The sequence below is a fragment of the Harmonia axyridis genome, chromosome 4, assembly GCF_914767665.1.
Source record: "Harmonia axyridis chromosome 4, icHarAxyr1.1, whole genome shotgun sequence".
NCBI lineage: Eukaryota > Metazoa > Arthropoda > Insecta > Coleoptera > Coccinellidae > Harmonia > Harmonia axyridis.
In genome coordinates this window covers 40,672,522-40,694,687 of record NC_059504.1, presented here as the reverse complement: position 1 = coordinate 40,694,687, position 22,166 = coordinate 40,672,522, and the positions used below count along the sequence as shown (strand labels likewise).

General features: G+C 36.8%; 1 protein-coding gene across 1 annotated transcript; it reads left to right on the top strand.

Moving 5' to 3' along the window:
- The first annotated feature begins 3,584 nt into the window (after positions 1-3,584).
- Positions 3,585-10,579, top strand: LOC123678721 (piggyBac transposable element-derived protein 4-like). Its single transcript, XM_045615875.1, has 3 exons — positions 3,585-3,978; positions 8,146-9,201; positions 10,320-10,579. The coding sequence occupies exons 1-3, from the start codon at positions 3,585-3,587 to the stop codon at positions 10,577-10,579; spliced, it is 1,710 nt and encodes a 569-aa protein (XP_045471831.1).
- The last annotated feature ends 11,587 nt before the right edge of the window (positions 10,580-22,166 follow it).

Here is a 22,166-nt window from a genome sequence, read left to right as displayed (position 1 = left end):
AAATGCAATCCCAGGTAATTGAATCTTGATATATGCTGTACTATTCCGCTATCGACTGGCAATTTGCCTCTTATAAGATTTTTAGAGATGACCATTGATTGTCTCTTGTTGATTGGAATGCTCGTATTGAATTTTCTGCAGAAGTTTTCATCTTAAGTATATAGTAGACGTTGTAAGTCATCTTCATTTTCTGCTACGGCAACACCATCATCACCATAAAACAATACCTTTAGGGAGCGGTGACCCATCCTGTATCCAGCGTTGATTCTGTTGACATCCTCGATAATTTGGTCCATTATGATTAGTTTTGTGGCGGCTTCTCATGAAGCTCCACATAGCAACAATAAACACAGCACTCGGTTGCCTAGAGGTTAAGAGTGTAGACTCACTCACCGAGATGCGACAAGGTGCTGGGTTCGAGTCCCGGCGGCTCCCGATAATAATAAATTCCCCAAACGTCTGTGACACGGCACACACAAATATACCAACACCACACTGATGAGTCCGGTGTGTGTGCCAGGGACGAAACGCATAAGTAGGCATATGTGAAATCCTACATTTGTGACCCCGACGTGATGGGAATGGCCGTTTTAACGATGTGTCCTGGAAAGCAGAAGGTTCGTAGCTCCCATATATCTGCAATTTCCAACGAAACTCTAGACGGCATTCCCATGACATGCAATACGTGCTCCTTGGTCTGACGCGGTAAAGCGGACCTGAATAGGCGGCATTTACCGTCCGCACGATGCCGCGAGGTGCAGCTCTGATTAGGCGGCAATCACCCGGCTGCACCGATGACCTCGTAACACGCATAAGTTTCGTTCCTCCGTCACTGTGGCGGCTTCTCATAAAGCTCCACATAGCAACAATAAACATAGCACTCGGTGGCCTAGAGGTTAAGAGTTTAGACTCACTCACCGAGATGCGACAAGGTGCCGGGTTCGAATCCCGGCGGCTCCCGATAATAATAAATTCCCCAAGCGTCTGTGACACGGCACACACAAATATACCAAAGTCACACTGATGAGTCCGGTGTGTGTGCCAGGGACGAAACGCGTAAGTAGGCATATGTGAAATCCTACAGTTTTAATTCTTATTCTGGTTCTGGTATAAAGGTTTTTGATGATTGTTTGGTACTTATAGTCTATTTGCTAGTGCTATTCAAAATGAAACTCTTTATTGGAAAACTCTTCAAATATTATGATGGAACTTTCGAATGATAGCGTCAGTGAAATATTGGCGTAATAGGGAGTTGTAACCATATATTTATTTATTGAACGAAAATCTTAAACTAAGATTTAAAACATTAATTTCCTGCAAACAATCTCCATCAGGAAATTCTACAAAGGTCGAATACTGAATTAAATTTGTTTATTTTATATCATTCGATATGCACAATAAACAAACACGAACACACATCAATTGTATGAATAAATAACTCGACAGAATAATTCACGCAAAGGAGTCGGACAAATAGGCCGAAGTTCACAAACACAAAACGGCAAAAAATCATGCGATATTCAAGGCGCTAATAAATTTCAACACCCCAGAAAACTATACCTGACGGTCGGCTTTTGCCGCAACCATCCATCACCACTGTGAAACATTTATATCGAGCAAGTCTGCGAGGCTAATCGCGAATACGTCCAATATGCATGCACTTTATAATGGAAAAGTCATTTCCTGCTTCAGAAGGAGAAACCCATTTGATATATAATTACACGAAACATTTCGTTACATACATCAGATAAGGGTCCAACCGTTCTCCGCTTTTTTCTAGCATTCCACTTCACTCCCGTAATTACATGTTACTTGAGGCCTTACCGATAAGTAGGTACGAAACTTGGCCGGTAATTCATCTTGTGGCGGACAGCCCTGCTAATCAAAACACGCGACCCTTCTTTTTTCTTCGTCGATCAGAGGGGAAGATTAGGTCAGCACACGGCAAGCAATGAGCTGCTCTCCTGGACTTTTTCGCTTTTGCTTAACTCACGCTAGAGTCGAGCCGTTCTTTTCAACTTCGATATATTCTTGTCAATGTGGCATGTGTCGTTTGAATGAGAAGTTTGAAAGATTTGATTAATAATTTGTTTTAATTTTCAATAATAATAATAATAATATTTATTTATCCTTCAGAACCATATTTACATGTATGAATACAAAAAAATATAAAAGTTTTAGGATATGTCTAAAATGATTATATACAATCAAGTAGCATCTGAAAAGTATTCCTGAAGAGAGTAGAAACACTTAGACAATAAAAAATTTTTAACTAACCTATTGAACTCACGAATATTTTCAATTCTTTTTAATTCTAAGGGGAGTGCATTATAAATTTTGATTCCCATATATCTTGGTGATTTTTCGAATCTTGATAAGTTATGTTTTGGAATTACCAAATCGTGCAATTGTCGTGTAAAATAGCCATGATTCAAATTCAGAGGCAGGAATGTATTGATGTTCTTTTTGACGTGTTTTACAATTTCAAAAATATATACACAGACCAAGGGTAATAGCCTCAGTTTTTCAAATATGAGATACCCCACAAATTGACCTTACTGCCCCCTTTTAGAGTTTGAAAACTCTTTCAGTAGATGAGGAACAGCCCCAAAGTATAATTCCATATTTTATCCTAGATAAAAAGTGGCTGAAATAGTACGAGAGACATATTTCCCTATTGGTGATATCCATGAGTCTATACAGAGCAAAGCATACAGATGATAAAATGGAACAGAGTTTGGTAACATGATCTTGCCAATTCAAATTTGAATCAATGATTACTCCAAAAAATCTAACCGAATGAACTTGTTCTATTGAACTCTTTCCAACTCTTAGTAAGAGGCTTTTATTTCTGTGGTCTTCAGTATTTTTCAAAGAGTACCTCATAAAAAATGTCTTTTCCGTATTCAGAAACAGTTTGTTATCAACAAACCATTCAGAAAATCGTGTCATGTTATTACAGGCACTCAACAATGCATTCTGCACTGATCCCTCCGAACACAGTAGTGTATTATCATAAGTAGTAATAAGCCTCATAAATTAAAGATATTCAGATTATAAATTAAAATAATATTTCATTTACTATTTCTCAATAATCGCCGAAGTAAAATATATTATACTAACAACAACAACAAAAATATTTCTTTTCAGAATTATCATCTACATGACAACAAAATGAAAATAAGTCAAACAGATTTGAATATTTATTTAAAAGTTAATGAGATCTTTGGCATGCTTCCTTGAATTCTAGTAAGTCATAAGGTTCTGAATCAGTAATAAGTGCATAATTTTTTTTACGAAACGTGTTATTGTGACAAATTTCTGATACTCTTAGGAGAAAAGTTGTATAACACGTTCGCGACATCGAGTGATTCACAAAGATACCCGTGTGGACGTTCAAATTCTTGACCATTTTCCGTCGTGTCCCACAGGTGTGTCACGACGTTCCCAAGTTATAATTGTCTCTCATAGTCGTCGTGTCCCACCGGTGGGTCACACAGGGCTTATATTAGCTCTGTGTGAACCAGCGGTCATTTGAGCACGCTAACATATGTTGGACTTTTTTTGTTTCAGATCATTGAAAAATGAGTTCAAGAGCTCGAAAAATAGTTTCATTAGCAGTGAAATCTTTGAACGAGGAAGATTCTCAACAGGCAACATCGTCTGCTGATCCAGACCCATCATCGCAGGAATCACCCTGCACCCGAAATTCTCCCTTACTTCCACAAGCAGCAGGTTCAAATCAAAGAAGCAGGGCATATATTATATCGTCTTCAGAATCTGAACCATTTGAGAGTTCTGAAGATTCATACAGACCTTCAGATGACGAGGTTGAAACTCCCAACGTGTTGTCAGAAAGTGAAGTATCAAGTGATGACGACAAAAATGATAATGGCAACGTTGCGGAAACAGACGATTTGGACAGGTGGGGACCTTGTACGGAACTGCCAGTCACTTTCCAATTCACTAGGCAAAGTGGTTTGAAAAAAGATAGCTTGGATTTGAATAAACCATTTGATATATATCATCAGTTTATAACAAATGAAATTATTGATCTTATTGTTTCGGAAACTAACAGATATGCATCGCAACTGAAGTCCAAACCACTTCGACCTCGATCATTATTGCACAAATGGGTAGACACAAACAGAGAAGAGATGCAAAGATTCTTGGCTGTTCTACTGATTATGGGCATCAATGAACTTCCAAAAATGCGCTTATATTGGTCAAACGACGAAATGTATGGAAACGATCTGATCAAGAAAACCATGACACGGAACCGATTTGATATGATGTTGAGGTGTTTACATTTTACAGATAACACTGATCCCGAAGCCAATGCCGACAGGCTCTCTAAAATAAAAACTGTCGTTGAGCTTGCAACGATTGTGCACGCTTCATTCCATGTTACGCTACTGGAATTTTTTAAGACGCGGTAATTTGTCAATTAATCGTTTCATATCGTGTACTTTCGGTCGGAACGCAATTGCGCGTTTCTGGAGAGAATTTTCTGAAGGATTTTCAATGATGATTGAGACTCCAGCAAGAATAGTACTTTAGATTTCAGTCATTATTAATTTAATTTGAGACTCGGAATCTTATTTATCGGCGAGAATTGTGTCGGGATCCTCGCACCTCCCGTGGGATTAGAACGAAGAAAACCTCCCGTGGGATTAGAACGAAGAAAACCTCCCGTGGGATTAGAACGAAGAAACCTCCCGTGGGATTAGAACAGGAACCTTTCTTGGGATTGAAAAATATCAAGAACTACTTCCTTGAGATACAGAATTTGGGATAGTACGTATGTTAGACCACTTTACTCTCTGAATCTGAAAGAATTCCTGCGAAATACCTGGCATTATCACACCAACTTCGTTGAATGAGGATTGGAGTACTATAGCTTCCTGATAAGAATTGGTGTTCAGAAAGCTGAAGATAGTTTACAGAAGAGGTTCCATCCTAGTAACAGAGTAACTCATCTAAAATCGTTTTAAGTTAAGTTTCTATTTTGTTATTTGTTTGGAGTGAAAAGGATCGATCATTGTATATTTTAATTTTATTAAATTTGTAAAAACCTGGGTAGGAGTTTTGTTGCCAAATAAGCCAAACCACCCCTAGAAATTAGTCCTTAGAGTCTCATGGGCAATTGTAACGTTACACATCTTGGCGCAACAACGTGGGGCCCGAAAATTTTGGCAACTTCTCCTATCATTTCGACCTTTTCAGTTCTAAAGTGAAAATTTATCTTTGTTTAACTTTTTCCCTTTCTTTTGTCTCGTCTTTGATATTTTTCGTTGGTATCAGATTGACCACACGTGTCGTGATTTATTTTTGCGTAGCTGTATATTTACATATAATTGTTTTTCTTGTTTATTTTGTCTGATAAAATGAATAATCCAGATTTCTTGAACGGGACTGACCTTGGCAGTTCCCACGTCAAATACATAAAACTAGATCTGACCCGTGATTATGTTTCTACCGACTTATACAAAACTGATGACGATGATGAATGATTCCCTTTTGCCTTTAACCTTTACTTCCTAAATTTGCTTCAGATGCACAGATTATATGTTTTTATTTTTAGATTTATTTTTTATTTATTTCATTTATTTTTTGACAATTATTATCGTTTATCTTTGTAGCATAGCTACTATTATCGTATCTTTGTAGCGTGGCTACTATTATCGTATCTTTGTAGCGTGGCTACTATTATCGTATCTTTGTAGCATAGCTACTGTTATCGTTTATCGTTGTACCACTATTAGTTTATGGTGGCTACTATTTATCTTATCGTTGTAGTATGGATACTACTTATATTTACCTTTAAAGTTGTTGTTAATCTGACTGAAGTGTCTTTTAGATATGCAGAGCAAATTGATTTTGGCGTAACTGAGAGTATACTTTGGAAAAATTTATTATTTTGGGTCTGAACAGATTCAGTTTTTTTTCTTATTTTCTGTGTACTGTTGCAATTTCCCGTTTCCCTATTTCTCCTTCAATTTTCATTTATCTTATCGTTATCGTTGCAAGTTATATACTTGCTGGCGCCCAACTTAACGTTGCTGTGAACTTTCAGTTATATCACTTCAATGGAGAGGGAGGTAGGGAAGTGAATCCTTGAGCTCAGTTGATTCATATACACGTCAGTTCAGAACATCTTTGTACACATTATTTGACTATTTTGAGCCATTTGTGGCTGATTTTTCACAGACGGCGTTAATTATCTTTTACCTACTTTGTCGAATGTTATCGCATTTTTTCGTGGTCGATAAATATCGATTTTACCTTACCTCTTCATTATCGGATTTGACGTTATATTTGCTGATTTTGGATTTACCTCAATTTAGTTTCATTACCGGATTTGACGTTATATTTGCTGATTTTGGATTTACCTCAATTTAGTTTCATTACCGGATTTGACGTTATATTTACTAATTTTGGATTTACCTAAATTTAGTTTCATTATCGGATTTGACATCGTTCTATGCAAGAAACATAGAATGATGGAGTCATTTTTGAAAATTTTGGACTCAAACTAAAAATCTTCAATGCCCCCCCTTTTTGGTTCACCTTCGTCTCGGGTGCCAGGAAGATTTTTCTTGTTGTGCGACGGCACCTTTTAAATTCATTCACTTTTGTTTAGTTGAGACGGTTTTTTTAGTTTTCATTTTTATAACCGCAGCACTGTTTACTTTTTAGTAGCAGTGGCTGAAATTAATATTGAGATTTTTGACGATAGGTCGTTTGGGCATGACTTTCCAGAATCGGTAGGATGATGGTATTTCACATCAGTGTGAAGTATCCTCATCCCTCTTTCGTTTTTTAGAGAGAGGCCTTCAGCAACCGACTTCTGTTTCACCTTTTCACTCAACTCTGAGTAATTTAAATATTTAGGGTGTAAAGAAGTTCTCATTGAGCTCCTTTACACTCATCTCTCTTTCGTTTTTTAGAGAGAAGCCTTAGGCAACTGAAGTCTGTTTCACTTTTTCCCTCATTTCCTTTTTCCTTAGTGCTCAGGTCGTTTCTAAATTTGGTTGACTATTTGTTCGATATATATTTTTTTCAACTTGCCTTCAGCAATTGGTCATAATATTTGGCATTTCATATTTCAAATTAGTTACATTCGATAGGTTTTGGGTAAGACATGGTACGTTTGCGGAATTCTCCCTTGTAATATATCACACTAATCATAATTTTTATCATTTGCTCCAGTTGACAAGTCGGAGTATGTTTTCTTTTGACGTGCAGTGCTTGATCTGATGCCATCGAGTTTTTGTTTTTGAGATATTCGTACATAAAGAAAAAAAATTTTTTTTTTCTTTTTCCTGGTGAGAGTTGTGTGCAACGATTGTGCACGCTTCATTCCATGTTACGCTACTGGAATTTTTTAAGACGCGGTAATTTGTCAATTAATCGTTTCATATCGTGTACTTTCGGTCGGAACGCAATTGCGCGTTTCTGGAGAGAATTTTCTGAAGGATTTTCAATGATGATTGAGACTCCAGCAAGAATAGTACTTTAGATTTCAGTCATTATTAATTTAATTTGAGACTCGGAATCTTATTTATCGGCGAGAATTGTGTCGGGATCCTCGCACCTCCCGTGGGATTAGAACGAAGAAAACCTCCCGTGGGATTAGAACGAAGAAAACTTCCCGTGGGATTAGAACGAAGAAACCTCCCGTGGGATTAGAACAGGAACCTTTCTTGGGATTGAAAAATATCAAGAACTACTTCCTTGAGATACAGAATTTGGGATAGTACGTATGTTAGACCACTTTACTCTCTGAATCTGAAAGAATTCCTGCGAAATACCTGGCATTATCACACCAACTTCGTTGAATGAGGATTGGAGTACTATAGCTTCCTGATAAGAATTGGTGTTCAGAAAGCTGAAGATAGTTTACAGAAGAGGTTCCATCCTAGTAACAGAGTAACTCATCTAAAATCGTTTTAAGTTAAGTTTCTATTTTGTTATTTGTTTGGAGTGAAAAGGATCGATCATTGTATATTTTAATTTTATTAAATTTGTAAAAACCTGGGTAGGAGTTTTGTTGCCAAATAAGCCAAACCACCCCTAGAAATTAGTCCTTAGAGTCTCATGGGCAATTGTAACGTTACAAGCTAATTTGTCGCCAATTCCAAGAGACACTTACACCAAACGAAGAGGTCGTGATAGATGAAAGTATGGTGCCTTGGAGAGGCAGGTTAGTATTCCGGCAGTACCTTCCTGCGAAATCACATAAATATGGTGTGAAAATATATAAAGTGTGTACAACAGAAGGGTACACCTATGACTTGCGAATCTACGCCGGAAAAAACATTTCAACTGGTGTCACAGCACAAAATGGGAAGGGACACACATATAACATCTGTATGGACTTACTGAAAGACCTCAAACATGAGGGACGCATATTATATATTGATAACTTTTACACCAGTGTGCAACTGTGTCGCGATCTTCTGCAATCTCACACATATGTGTGTGGAACTCTACGCAGTAATCGAAAGGGAAATCCGAAAACAGTGTGCACGAAAAAACTGAAGAGGGGAGAAGTTTATGGCCAACAGAATCAAGATGGAATTCGTGTATTGAAGTGGGTAGATAAACGACCTGTTTTGATGATTAGTTCTGTTCCGGCTCATGCAGCTTGCCTAGTACCAACGGGTAGGAAAAACCGAAATGGAGATGATATAGTCAAACCACATGCAATTATTGCTTATAACAAAGCAAAAAAAGGTGTTGATGTTTCGGACCAGATGTCCTCTTACTACACTTGTCTGAGAAAAAGCCTAAAATGGTATAAGAAAGTTATATTTGAGATTATGCTCGGAACATGTATTGTGAATGCTTGGGTTTTACACAACAATTACAACAAAGGTGGAAAAAAAATGGACATGCTTAGGTTCAGAGAAAACGTTATTCATGGGTTGCTGAACCAAGGAGATGCAACTACTAGTGCAGATATACAAGGTGGAGGCGATGGACCCATGAATGAGAATTTGGAGCACTCAAGAAAGAGAAAGCGGTCGAAGTCGCAACATAAGATTGGGAAGTATGAAGGGAGTGCAAGAAAAAACAGAAGAAGGTGCAGTGCTTGCTACAAACGTATCCAACAAGAGATGGGTTCCAAAGAGGCGAGAGTAAAAGCAAAAAAAGTGCTTACATATTGTGTTGATTGTGATGAAAAACCAACTCTCTGTATCTCTTGTTTCAATGAACTACACAAATAGATGCAGTTTATTTTCATTTTCACTTAAAAAATTATTGAGTTTCGAGAAAAATAATTATGTTTTTATAATTTTTATATGTTATATGTTATGAAAGAATGATGTTACTTTTATTTTTGTTAAATATATTATGCTTTCGTCTGTTGTTCCAGAAATAAAACATTTTTTGGCATTATGGCCTTATTTTTTATCCAAATTTCACAATTCCAAAACCACACTGTACTTCACCTGCAGCCGTAGCTACAATTTCAAAGATCTACCTAGAAAATGCAGAGATATATTTGGCTAAATAAACTGAACACAGCGTGACCCACCGGTGGGTCACGAACGGCCAATAGTAATAACCAGTGTGACCCACCGGTGGGTCACGACGTCGCGAACGTGTGTATAATGTAATGCACATATAAGTCGAGCTCCTTTCAGTAAACGTTGATTTATTAGTCAGTTATTGTATTAGATGATTCACTATCTGATCAAATTAAATATTGAGGATATTGAATTAATTTCTGTCTTCTCTCCGAAAAAAACCAATTTTAGTTATCTGTTTGTAGAGTCCTTCTGGTTATATTGAGATTTTAATGAAGAAATATTTTGCCAATAACAAGAATACAATATTTAAAGAGTTTGAATTCAGGTACCGTCTGTACCTGTCTTCGGTTTAATCTGAACTGTGCTCTCTGTCGATTGGAACTACCCTCTCTCGAATATAGACCTCTCTCGGTTTGACCACACCCTTAGGGGAAGGTACCATCCCCCTAGTCCAATCAGGGCTTTTGCCGTACCGCCCCCATAGATCTTCGCGGATTCCTGGAAACCGAATATTCTAGAAGGACTAGAACCTGGGAAAAACATATGAAACACATCTGGCACGACCTTGTTGTCTTCGAACCTTTCCCAACCCCATAAATCTCTCAAGTTTTACAACCGACATAACACATTCTTCGACACCCCGAAGAATAACACATTCTTTTCGCATTATGTACAATAACAATTCGTTCCCTGTAAATTCATTGAATTTGTCATGCCCTTGGCACTTGAAGAGACTAATAGGTCTACAAACATCCGGTTGACTATCTCAATTATTTACAGGGAACAATAAACTGGATCCTACATATATAACCGCAAAACCAAGACGTCATTATCAGGATTGCCAGACTGAAGTGAAGCTGAGTGGGACATGTCGTCAAAGACGAGGAAATAAGTCGACTAAACATCTGCTTACAATACATAAAGGGAGTAGAGGCAGACCACAGAGAAGCTGGGTGGACGATATAACCTACCAAGTTGAAACGAAGTGGATGAGAGAATCTCGGGACAGCAGAATGTGGAAGATAAAAGATGAGGACTAGGTCAAGGAGTGGACTATTAAAGGCTGCTGATGATAATCTCCCTCAATACAAATTATGACCACTGTCCACTACGTGCATCAAAAACTGCTTGGTATATTCTTTCCATCAAGTTATTGAGAATCTGCTCTTCAATTTGTTGCGAAAGTTGTGACTGAAGATCTCGAAGTTATTGAAGAGTTTTCGGCTATTTTCTGTGGACATCAAGGGTTATTTGTAATTGGAACCAAGTGTGCTCGATTGGATTAAGGCCTGGGGATCTTGGAGGTAATGCATAACGCACAACGCACCTGCCCATAACACGCTATCTGTGAAGCAGTATTTGGCCGGTAAGTGCACTACAGTGCTCGAAACACGCCGTACTCACCAGATTTTGCACCGTGCGACTTTTTTTTTGTTTCCGATGATGAAATCTGCTTTAAAGATACCCGATTTTAGTCGACGGAAGCGATAGAGCTAAAAACGGCAGAGTTCCTGAAGGCCCTCACCAAAGAAGACTTCCAGCACTGCTTCGATCGATAAAAAAACGTAGGAAAAGGTGTGTGGCGAGGAAAGGGGAGTATATTTAAGGGGAGCAATCGAAAGTAGAATAATTTTCAAAATAAATATATATAAACGGTGTTTTTCTTAGAGCTATAGAACTTTAAATTGCAGTAAAACAATGATGGATTATTCGATTCACATGAATTTTATTTATCCGCAAGATAATCTTGTGGCATTACATTTTAAATATGATTTCTGGCATATGACCGCCACGGCTGGCTCGGATGTAGTCCAATCTGGACGTCCAATTTTCGATGACTTTTTCCGACATTTGTGGCCGTATGCAATAACACGGCGCATGTTGTCTTCCAAATGGTCAAAGGTTTGTGGCTTATCCGCATAGACCAATGACTTTACATAGCCCCACATAAAGTAGTCTAGCGGTGTTAAATCACAAGATCTTAGAGGCCAATTCACAGGTCCAAAACGTGATATTAGGCGGTCACCAAACGTGTCTTTCAATAAATCGATTGTGGCTCGAGCTGTGTGACATGTTGCGCCGTCTTGTTGGAACCACAGCTCCTTGACATCATGGTTGTTCAATTCAGGAATGAAAAAGTTAGTAATCATGGCCCTACACCGATCACCATTGACTGTAACGTTCTGGCCATCATCGTTTTTGAAGAAGTACGGACCAATTATTCCACAAGCCCATAAAGCGCACCAAACAGTCAGTTTTTCTGGATGTAACGGTGTTTCGTCATACACTTGAGGATTAGCTTCACTCCAAATGCGGCAGTTTTGTTTGTTGACGTTGCCATTCAACCAGAAGTGCGCTTCATCGCTAACAAAATAAAATGGACGTAGTGCGCGATACGTATTCCGCACAGAACAATTTTTTTTCGAAATAAAATTGCACTATTTACAAGCGTTGTTCAGGCGTGAGTCTATTCATGATGAATTGCCAAACCAAAGTGAGAATATATCACTTGACAGCTGTTAAATCGGTCGCCATCTTGAACATTAATGCCAACTTAAAGTTATATACCTCGAAAAAAAAACACCTTTAATATAATCTACATCCATTTTACCTTTCGGTGTTTGGATTTAAAATAAATCCGTTTTACGTAACCAGACCTCGTAGGTCTCGAGGAGATCATTATAACACAAACAAGTTTGAGTACCGAGGATATACTGTGAGATACCAGAGCAGAATTTTAGGAATGGAAGTCATAATATTGTTGCAAATATTGTAGTTATGAAAGATGAGGATATAGAAAAGCCCCAAGAATATAAATTTCTGTGGGAAAACCATATGAACTTTTTTACATAAAAAAATTACCATCCACTTGGATCCCATTATGCAGAGTGAAAGAGAAACTTCAATTAATTCTCAAACTCACCACATAAGCAAGTGTTTTTAGATGGAAATGAAAACAAGAAAAACTTGAAAGACAAATGACGTGAACGGCCTTGTCGGGGATATGTAAATGAATTCTCGGTCTAGGGTAGAACTGATGACCACTTTCCGAAATGAAAATATACGAATTTAACGACCCTGTAGAAAAAGATCGTTTTCAACGAATTCTTTCGCATGCGGATTCTCTCGCACAATTTAGTCCGTAGTTCTGTATTATATTCATCTTCCTGTTTATCCGAAATGGTCGTAACAATACATCGGAAAAAGGGCTTTGTGAATTCTCGTTACAGATGCTTATTCCCACGATTCTTTACAGTTGAGTCAATGCTGGACAGTACCCGGAAAATAATATTGGTTTTTACTTGCTCATGCATCCATTATTTCTTATTGTGCAAAGAGTATTACCTGGTATAGTATATCCAAAGTCACTTGGAGGAAGCCTGAATGTTTCAATTATACAAGGGTTGTCCAAGTTTTCAGAAATTCTTTTGGAATTTATGAAAATATTGCTATCAATACTCTCAAATAAACCCCGGTATTTAGCAAATCGTCTTGGAAACAAGAATGTCCCGATTAGATTGATCTTATTGGCTGAATATTTCCCCTCGTATTCCCCTTTCCATTTTGAGAGCGCTTTTGGTTACATTCATTGGCTGCATCTTTCACTCCTTAATTATTTTCTAATAATTCGCATAGACCAGTGTGGTCCATAAGGGTATTATTGAAATGCATTTTTACGTAGTTTTAGTTTGTTGTTTGACTGATGCTTTTAATGATTTCGACTATGATGTTCGGCACAATTCTATGGCTTTTGTAAAAAAAGATGAATATTTCTCAATCAAATCCATTCCTCCGTTTACTTTCAAAGTTAGAATGGATATATGACGGGTTCTGAAGAAAATGATTTCGCATCCTAAGTATCTTCATTCCACTGAAGAATTGATTAAAATGAGATTAACCAACAAAATTTTCATTACATTTTCTGATTTTAGCAATGTTATTACTGGTTTGAGAAATCATGTAGAATAGGCATATGATGTTGAGGCTCTTAGTACGTCAAATTAGCAGCTACGTAGCAAGATCGAAATATTAATCAAGTATTTTATAGAAAAAAGATATATTTCACCATTTCCTGCCATCAGTCAGGACATTTTTAATAATATGTTACCTATATCTTTGAATATTTATTCTGATTCTGAATCCGAAAATTTTGAGAGTTTAAGGAAAAACTTGAACTGAGGAAATAGGTACTACAATTTCTAACTGAGTGGAGTAGTCTATGACTCGGTCTATGACTTCCGGAAAACATAAACTAAAATCGAAATACGGATAACTAAATTTGACATTTCATGAGATGTCATTAATTATTCGTAATTGAAAATTTTATTGGTTTATGGATTTTCAACCATTTTAACGAATAATTTATTACAATTCATGAAATTTCGACTTTTTAGTTTCTTTTTATGTTTTCTGGAAGGCATAGACTACTCCATTCAATGAGAAATTGCAGTTTTCCTTAGTTCAAGTTTTTCCTCGATAACTCTTTAAGTATAGGATTTGCTTGAGACCCCTCTCTTTTATACCTACGTAAAATTGACTGAATGAATAAAAAATATAGGTTTTCTCCAAAAAATTTTTTGAGTGACTTGATGTCACTCTAGGATCTCAAGGTCATGCACCTATTCTACCCTAGTGTGTCTTATCTTCAGACAGAACATTTCCGAATTCATCTCAAACATTTTCGTGCTCTTATAATTCTATGCAACGATCAATTCATCATCGTTGATAACGTTCCTTGATAGTATATTACAGGTCGAGAATAAAGAATAATCAAATTATAACACCATAGAATGACATAGTATCATTTTTGATGTAACAGCGAAAGCTACTCACATCACAAATTTTGTGAAAGAATCGACATCTGAGTCCCATACATACGCAAAAATATTATTTTCAACTCAAGGGTTTGAAAAGTGTGCGCCTATGGTTTATGACTGTTTTGCAATTATCTCTGGCCAAGTGTTTTTATAGACTAGTTCAAGTGACTTTGGATATACTATACATCTGCAACTATATCGGAAATGAATTTCATATTGATTTTAAATTGAGATAGCCAAAGTTCATTTGTTCAATCATCAAATGGGTAGAAATCGGGCGTAAATAACGTAAGGTACTCGTACATCGTTCTGGACGTTAAGAGTTTATATATACCGGGTGGCCCACCCCAGACGCGAATCCCATTTTGAGGGAGTAAATGTAGATATTTTGAAAAGTTTTTATTGTGATAGGTATAGGGTAGTTTGAAGGACAAATTAAAATTATTTTTATATATACAAAATTTCTGCGAACCAAGATATATACCAATGTTAAATACCTTTCGTAAGTAATTGCACAAGTGCATCAAAATTACCGATAATTTTGCATGACAGCGTGTTGTCATAAAAACTGCATGAGTTCATTTTCATTTTTGGAGAAAGAGCCCGACACCGAAGGTGGAGGGCTCATGAAAATGAACTCATGCAGTTTTTATGACAACACGCTGTCATGCAAAATTATCGGTAATTTTGATGCACTTGTGCAATTACTTACGAATATTTCCCGAATAAACTGCTACATTACTTGTCAAACTGATTTAGAATGGAATTGCCATAGATTCGAACTGTGTAAGATGCATAGAAACTAAGCATCTATGAACAGAACAATTATCGCAGTGCTTTTTCGCTTCCTACAATGCAATTATCGTAGGTAATTGCACAAGTGCATCAAAATAACCGATAATTTTGCATGACAGCGTGTTGTCATAAAAACTGCATGAGTTCATTTTCATTTTTGGAGAAAGAGCCCGACACCGAAGGTGGAGGGCTGCTTCTATCCAGAAAAAAAATTATGATGCATTATACAGAATAATCATAGTTAATATTCAAATACTAACTACAAAAATGGATGATTATAATTGTACAAGACGTCAAGACACATATCTATGTTTGGAATGTTCTTGGTATGGTGGAAAGTTTTAGAATGATGTTGATCGTTTCTTTGTTTTGTACTGGGTGCTTGTATAGTGACGTTAGTTCTGTTTATGTATTGAAGATCGTATACAGTTTTGTTATTAGTTTGGTTGTCAATATCAACGAAAAACATATAGAGTAGTTCTTCTGCCTGCAACTTTCGAATATCACAATTTATGTCAAACTTATTCTAAAAGATGGCCGAATTCCTCCTTCATTTCCTAAAAGAGTTTTCGTTAGAATGCAGGCACTAGTTTTATTTCAGCAGATTTTGATTTGAAAGCTAAAATAAGCAACTTATAAAGGTTCAATGAGTCTACTTGATGATAGGTATTCAATATAAATTTCAAAAATTGGCAATTTTGTGTCTATTCCTTCACAATAATATATCTCTATGATATATTTGGTTTATTTTATTTTTCGTCTTGGAATATAATTTTAATTCGAAAAATGACAAAACTAATAAGCAACCAAAATTAATTTCGAAATAACTAAAACTGTACAAATTTAACAAATTGAATAACTTCATTAACATGAACGTACGTCGGCTTTGATGTTAATTTAGTTATTCAATTCAAACAGTTTTAGTTATTTTGAATTTTTTTGGTTTGGTTATTAATTTCGTCATTTTTGGAATTGGAATCATATTCCAAGACAAAAATAAACCTAATATATCATAAAGATATATCATTGTGCAGGAATAGACACAAAGTTGTCAATTTTTTGATATTTATATATAAAAGAAGCAGAGGAACGAAAGTTATGAATTGAGTGTTTTTTTATTGCAATTAAACTTAAAATTTCAGGATAAAATGTATTCATAAATTATGTTTGAAATTACCTCCACCATTACTTATACAAGCATGGGTCCTTTTTCTAATTTCTTAAGTTGTTGCTTTCCGCCTGAAATTTACACTCGATCTCAATCTATTACTATATCTGTTACGTCCGATAGCTCAGTATTGTTTGAGAGAAAAATGGACTGTATATCTGCGTGCGTTTGTAGTTGGATAGTTGGAGCGACAGCGAAATATTTGATAATAATGCAAATAATAATTGCGGTCAACAATGATGACTTACCAAATGGGGCTTCAGGTTGAAGAACAAATGGTCTCTGGTACAAATCCCAGCTCTTCACAGGGCCCTTGGTGCGGGTTATCAGCTCCAACTTTCTGGGTTTAAAGCGGTGTAGAAAAAACACTAACAAAGGCGTAGGCGAAAAGACAAAGCGATGAATAAAGCGGGTATTTCAAAAGCGTTAAAAAATCAAGAAAAAAAATGCGAAAAGTCAATTAATATTTAGAAATGTCAAGCACAATTTTTGGGCGAACTAGCGAAGTCAATCATTCAAACTATATTATTCATATGTCTCTTGCGTTCTGGGCAGAGCCATCAGTGTTGACATCGTTTACGCGCAATCCTATGATACTTCGCGGTCGCTCGAACTTCATAACTGTTTCTTGCACAAACACTAACGGTGTCAGATTTGGACTATTTTCTGACCACGAAAATTATCCAAAATTATGATCATATTCGGTAAATGTAGAATAAATTGAAAAAAATGAAGTGAGTTGAGAAATCTTTTGAAAATCAGAAGAAACTTCCACGCACAAGTCCATGGACTTTTGTGGGTTTTTGGATGTTTATTCATTTATTTATATATGTACTTGTTGATTTATTTGGACATAAACATATATTTATTTATTTATCTCGATCGTTGGTTATCACAAACTATGGCTCAAACGACATCAAATGAGTCACACTAACATATCCCCAAGTTTCACGACTGATTTGGAAACACCCTGTACAGATCAATTTTAATTTTGAATGAAAAAATGAAGCATCCTTTCCGAATCTTTGATATCCTTTGATTATCCGATGATGGAGTCTCCAGTTAATATATGTCGAGTTAGGAAACACCGGCTTTACGCTCTGGAAATCCTTCAGTGACACGGATAACACTGGCCATTTCCTTTGACGCGTGATTCTGAAACGGAAAGAAAGGTCCGGCTCGGATCCATCTATTTTCCATGTTATTGGTTTTATTTTCGCAATGTCAATATCAAGTCCGAGAAAAGCCCTCACGGAGCCTTTCACAAAAGAATAAAATGAGACGAAAACTGGGTTATTGGGTAACAGGGCGGGAATAGAATAAAGTTTGAAGTCCTGTACCTTGAGAAAGGGGATTACTTAGACTGTATTTTGGATCTCAAATCCAATTATATTAAACAATTAAGTACGGTTTTCTATTATTTGCTTTGAAGGTGACATATTTCAGTATAATCTATTCGGGGTGAACTCAAATAATAAGCTCAAACTAATTGATTCTAATTGAAGAGAACTAAAAAAATTAGATGATTAATCCGTAGTTCGATTAGTTCCTGTAAAGGGTGTTTTTTTTAGAGCTATAGAACTTTAAATTGCAATAAAACAACGATGGATTATTCGATTGACATGAATTTCATTTATCCGCAAGATAATCTTGTGGCATTATATTTTAAATATGATTTCTGGCATATGTAGTTGTAGATGTAGTCCAATCTAGACGTCCAATTTTCGATTACTTTTTCCAACTTTTGTGGCCGTATATCGGCAATTACACGGCGAATGTTGTCTTCCAAATGGTCGAGGCTTTGTGGCTTATCCGCATAGACCAATGACTTTACATAGCCCCACAGAAAGTAGTCTAGCGGTGTTGAATCACAAGATCTTGGAGGCCGATTCACAGGTCCAATACGTGAAATTAGGCGGTCACCAAACGTGTCTTTCAATAAATCGATTGTGGCACGAGCTGTGTGACATGTTGCGCCGTCTTGTTGGAACCACAGCTCCTGGACATCATGGCTGTTCAATTCAGGAATGAAAAAGTTAGTAATCATGCCTCTGTACCGATCAACATTGACTGTAACGTTCTGGCCATCATCGTTTTTGAAGAAGTACGGACCAATGATTTCACCAGCCCATAAAGCGCACCAAACAGTCAGTTTTTCTGGATGTAACGGTGTTTCGACATACACTTGAGGATTAGCTTCACTCCAAATGCGGCAGTTTTGTTTGTTGACGTAGCCATTCAACCAGAAGTGCGCTTCATCGCTAAACAAAATTCGCTTATGAAAATCGAGAACAACGGCAATCTCATTTTGGGCCCATTCGACGAATCTACGCCTTACTTGATGATGGCTTCAATTCTTGCACGAGTTGGATTTTGTAAGCACGCAAACTAAGATCATTCCGCAAAATCTTCCATAAAGTGGATGGACACAGATCCAATTCCTGTGCTCGATGGCAGATAGACTCATTCGGGTCTTCCTCAATGCTGCGCTCTACAGCAGCAATAGCTTCTTCTGTACACACCGTACAGCGTCTCTGGGGATGCGAGTTATCAATAAGAGTAAACGTTCCATGGTTAATAGAATTAACTGCTCTGATAGACGATTTTGTCGACGATAAAATGGACGTAGTGCGCGATACGTATTCCGCACAGAACCATTATTTTCGAAATAAAATTGCACTATTTGCAAGCGTTGTTCAGGCGTGAGTCTATTCATGATGAATTGCCAAACCCAACTGAGAATAAATCACTTGACAGCTGTTGAATCGGTTGCCATCTTAAACAGTAATGCCAACTGAAAGTTATATACCTCGAAAAAAAACACCCGTTACAAGTCTAGATGCATGAGAAGGTTGATATCTCTTTGACACTGCTCATTGCAAGTAGATACAACATATATGATGTGATCAGATGAGCGGGGTAACGGGATGACTAAAATGTTCTGCTTCTTGAAGAAAGTTGGTTTTGTAAGAACTAATTATGAAGTTCCAGTGATTTTATATGCTAACGCTTGAGCAAGTCATCATATTTGGCTCAGTCATTTATTATTGATTATTGATTCATTTGATTCGCACTTAGCTGAAATTATGTTTGACTTTTTTCCAAATTTTGGGGAGCGATTTGAATGATTTCTTATTTTTCGTTTTTTGTATCTATTCTGATACTTTCGGCTGCTGTATGTGTCCATTTTCTCAACTGATTCACACCTACATGGCAATTCTACCATTTTTCTGTTTTCTGCCAATCAATATTAGGTGTTAAAAATTGACGATTACTTGTGATACTTGGAATTCTTTTATTTTTCATCTATTTTTTCAAGAGACGTACAGGGCACTGATCACAGAAATATGTTTATATAAGAAATTATTAACTTCGTTATTTAAGCATATCCCACCAAAAATTCAATGTTTCTTTGGAACGATCCATAAATGCAGGCAATTGAACGAAACCATGAAACAATCAGAATAATATAATACCTTCCAACCCCTCTTTGTTTTAGGGCTCATATTAAAAATCTCTTTGAGTGTTCCACCAACGAAAAACTGTTTCAGTGTTTTTAATTATCCAGAAATTGACATAGCCCCGAGCACATAGAGTCAAATTAATTTACACTCATCCCAGGGAACAAAGAAGTTAATTAGATCCGATTCATAATGGCAAAGGATACTGACACACGTCAGCAATGGAGGTTGATTTCAATCCCTGTCAGAAAAAACTTGATGATGTTTTTGTGAATTGACGAAAGAATTCATTTCGTTACCGAATTCGATTAACCTAAAAAAAAGTATGTTTGTTTGAGGTGAATTTTATAATAGGAGAGTGACGTCTCATCCGAGGTACCTATAAACATAACTTGACATATGTATTTCGCATGGGCGCCCGCAGAAATTTTTCTCAGGGGGGGCAAAATGAAAATTATTGAAAAACGTAAAGGCGTCCTTGATTGTCATTGAAAACCGGAAATTTGTTGAGAATCCATTTCTTTCCTTTTTTCCAATCCCTTTGGATTGAGAAAGTAATATTGAGGGTGTTGTGCTGAAAATTGAGGTAATCAAAATCTCAGGGGGGGCCATGGCCCCCCCTGGCCCCCCCCTGTGGGCGCCCATGTGTATTTGTGTTTTCCAGCTCTTTTCTTCTTTATTGTCAGGTATAGAATGACAAGCTCCTATATTGAATTCATTCGAAAATAAATGATCGTTTACATCCTCTAATTTCCATGGAAGACATCTTTTGAATTTGGTTGATCGATTTCGGATCTTTTGCGTCGATAAATTGGATTTTTGAGCTAGGAGATTCAATGCAGTAAATATTGTACGATTCTATACTTAATTCGGTACGATAAACTCTCACAAAGTCCAATGAATTCTATGGAATGTAGTGGAATTGGATTTGGAAGATGAAAACAACTCCAAAAAAACGTTGACTTGGCGTCAGGAGTTTTCGAGAGCTCGTTCATTAATGCGCCTAGTATAGAGATCACTGAACTATTGTTCTCATTTATATGGGACGTGATTTATTATGATGACATTGTTATTGGTTCTTTAAACTCAGTTGGAGATTTTTTATAAATTGAAAGTTCAGATATTCTGTATGATCATTGAGTATATAACTCATGTTCTGATGAACCAATAGAATCCGTGAATTTCCCATAGTTTTGATAATTGAATATACCCTTAACGACGTAGTATAATCGTTTAGGTGTTTCGTCTCCTGCCATATTGGGATCATTTCCATAGTAACATTCTTGTACGTTCGCCAAAAACATAAAAGTCAAGCTCAGTGAAATGTCATTGAATTATCAAAATGCAGTCCTTTGGTAATAGTTATTGAAATTATTCGAGCATAGACAACTTATTTCGATTATACGAACATCTTCACAAGACGCAGTTCGCGAAACACCACTCGAGCAGTGCTCGTGATGTTTCGCCAACTACGTCTCGTGAATCGGTGTATAATCGAATACTGTCTATGCTCTTGTGATATTACAACTTAGTATTCCACATTTTCAAACTGTATTTCATCTGTCAAGTGTATTTTGGGCTGAGATACTAGCAATCGAAAGATGTGTGGGATGTGTCTAATAAACAACTATCAGAAATGTGATATAGCATACATAATGGCTCGAGGTGCAATCAAAGCATTGAACTCACTTGAAATCATCAATTCTAAGATGATATTGGCCGACAAAAACTCATCGAAAAACAAGGTCTGTTTAATTGGAATTTCCGGTCACTCGGGAATTGAAGGAAATGAAGAGGCTAATTCACCCACTAGAAAAGAAATACAAACTTCTTTCATTGGCTCAGAATCTTTCTGTGGTAAACGTAAATTTACCTACAAGAAAGAGTTTCAGGAAAAGAGAAAACCAAAAGACAAAAACGAAGGTCCTTCGAAACTTTTATACTGCAAGATCTATAAGAAGTATCAGAATCTTAGTTACAATATTCTATACCTGCTTATGAATTCCTTACTAGGCAGTACCACATCAGAAGGCACCTCATAAGAATGAGTCTAGTAAAAAACCACGCGTGCAAATTCTGTGGAGAGGAGGAAGAAACTCCGGTTCACCTGGTGACGGGATGCCTCGCCATTGGTAACCAACGCACGAAATGCTTAAGGTTAAGACGTAAGGAAATAACCTTTTTATAACCATCCCAATTCTCAGATACTGCAGTTCTTTAGAACTTTAGAAGGGCGAGCTGTAGACTTATGGCGAGAACAGCTCTGATGTGTACACAATGGAACATAAGGTGGCGTTGCGTCTAAATTCTATTAAATAAAAAGCATTTTTTCGATATTCTACTATTCTTGAGGAATTAATTTTCTATGATTCTACTGGAGTGATCG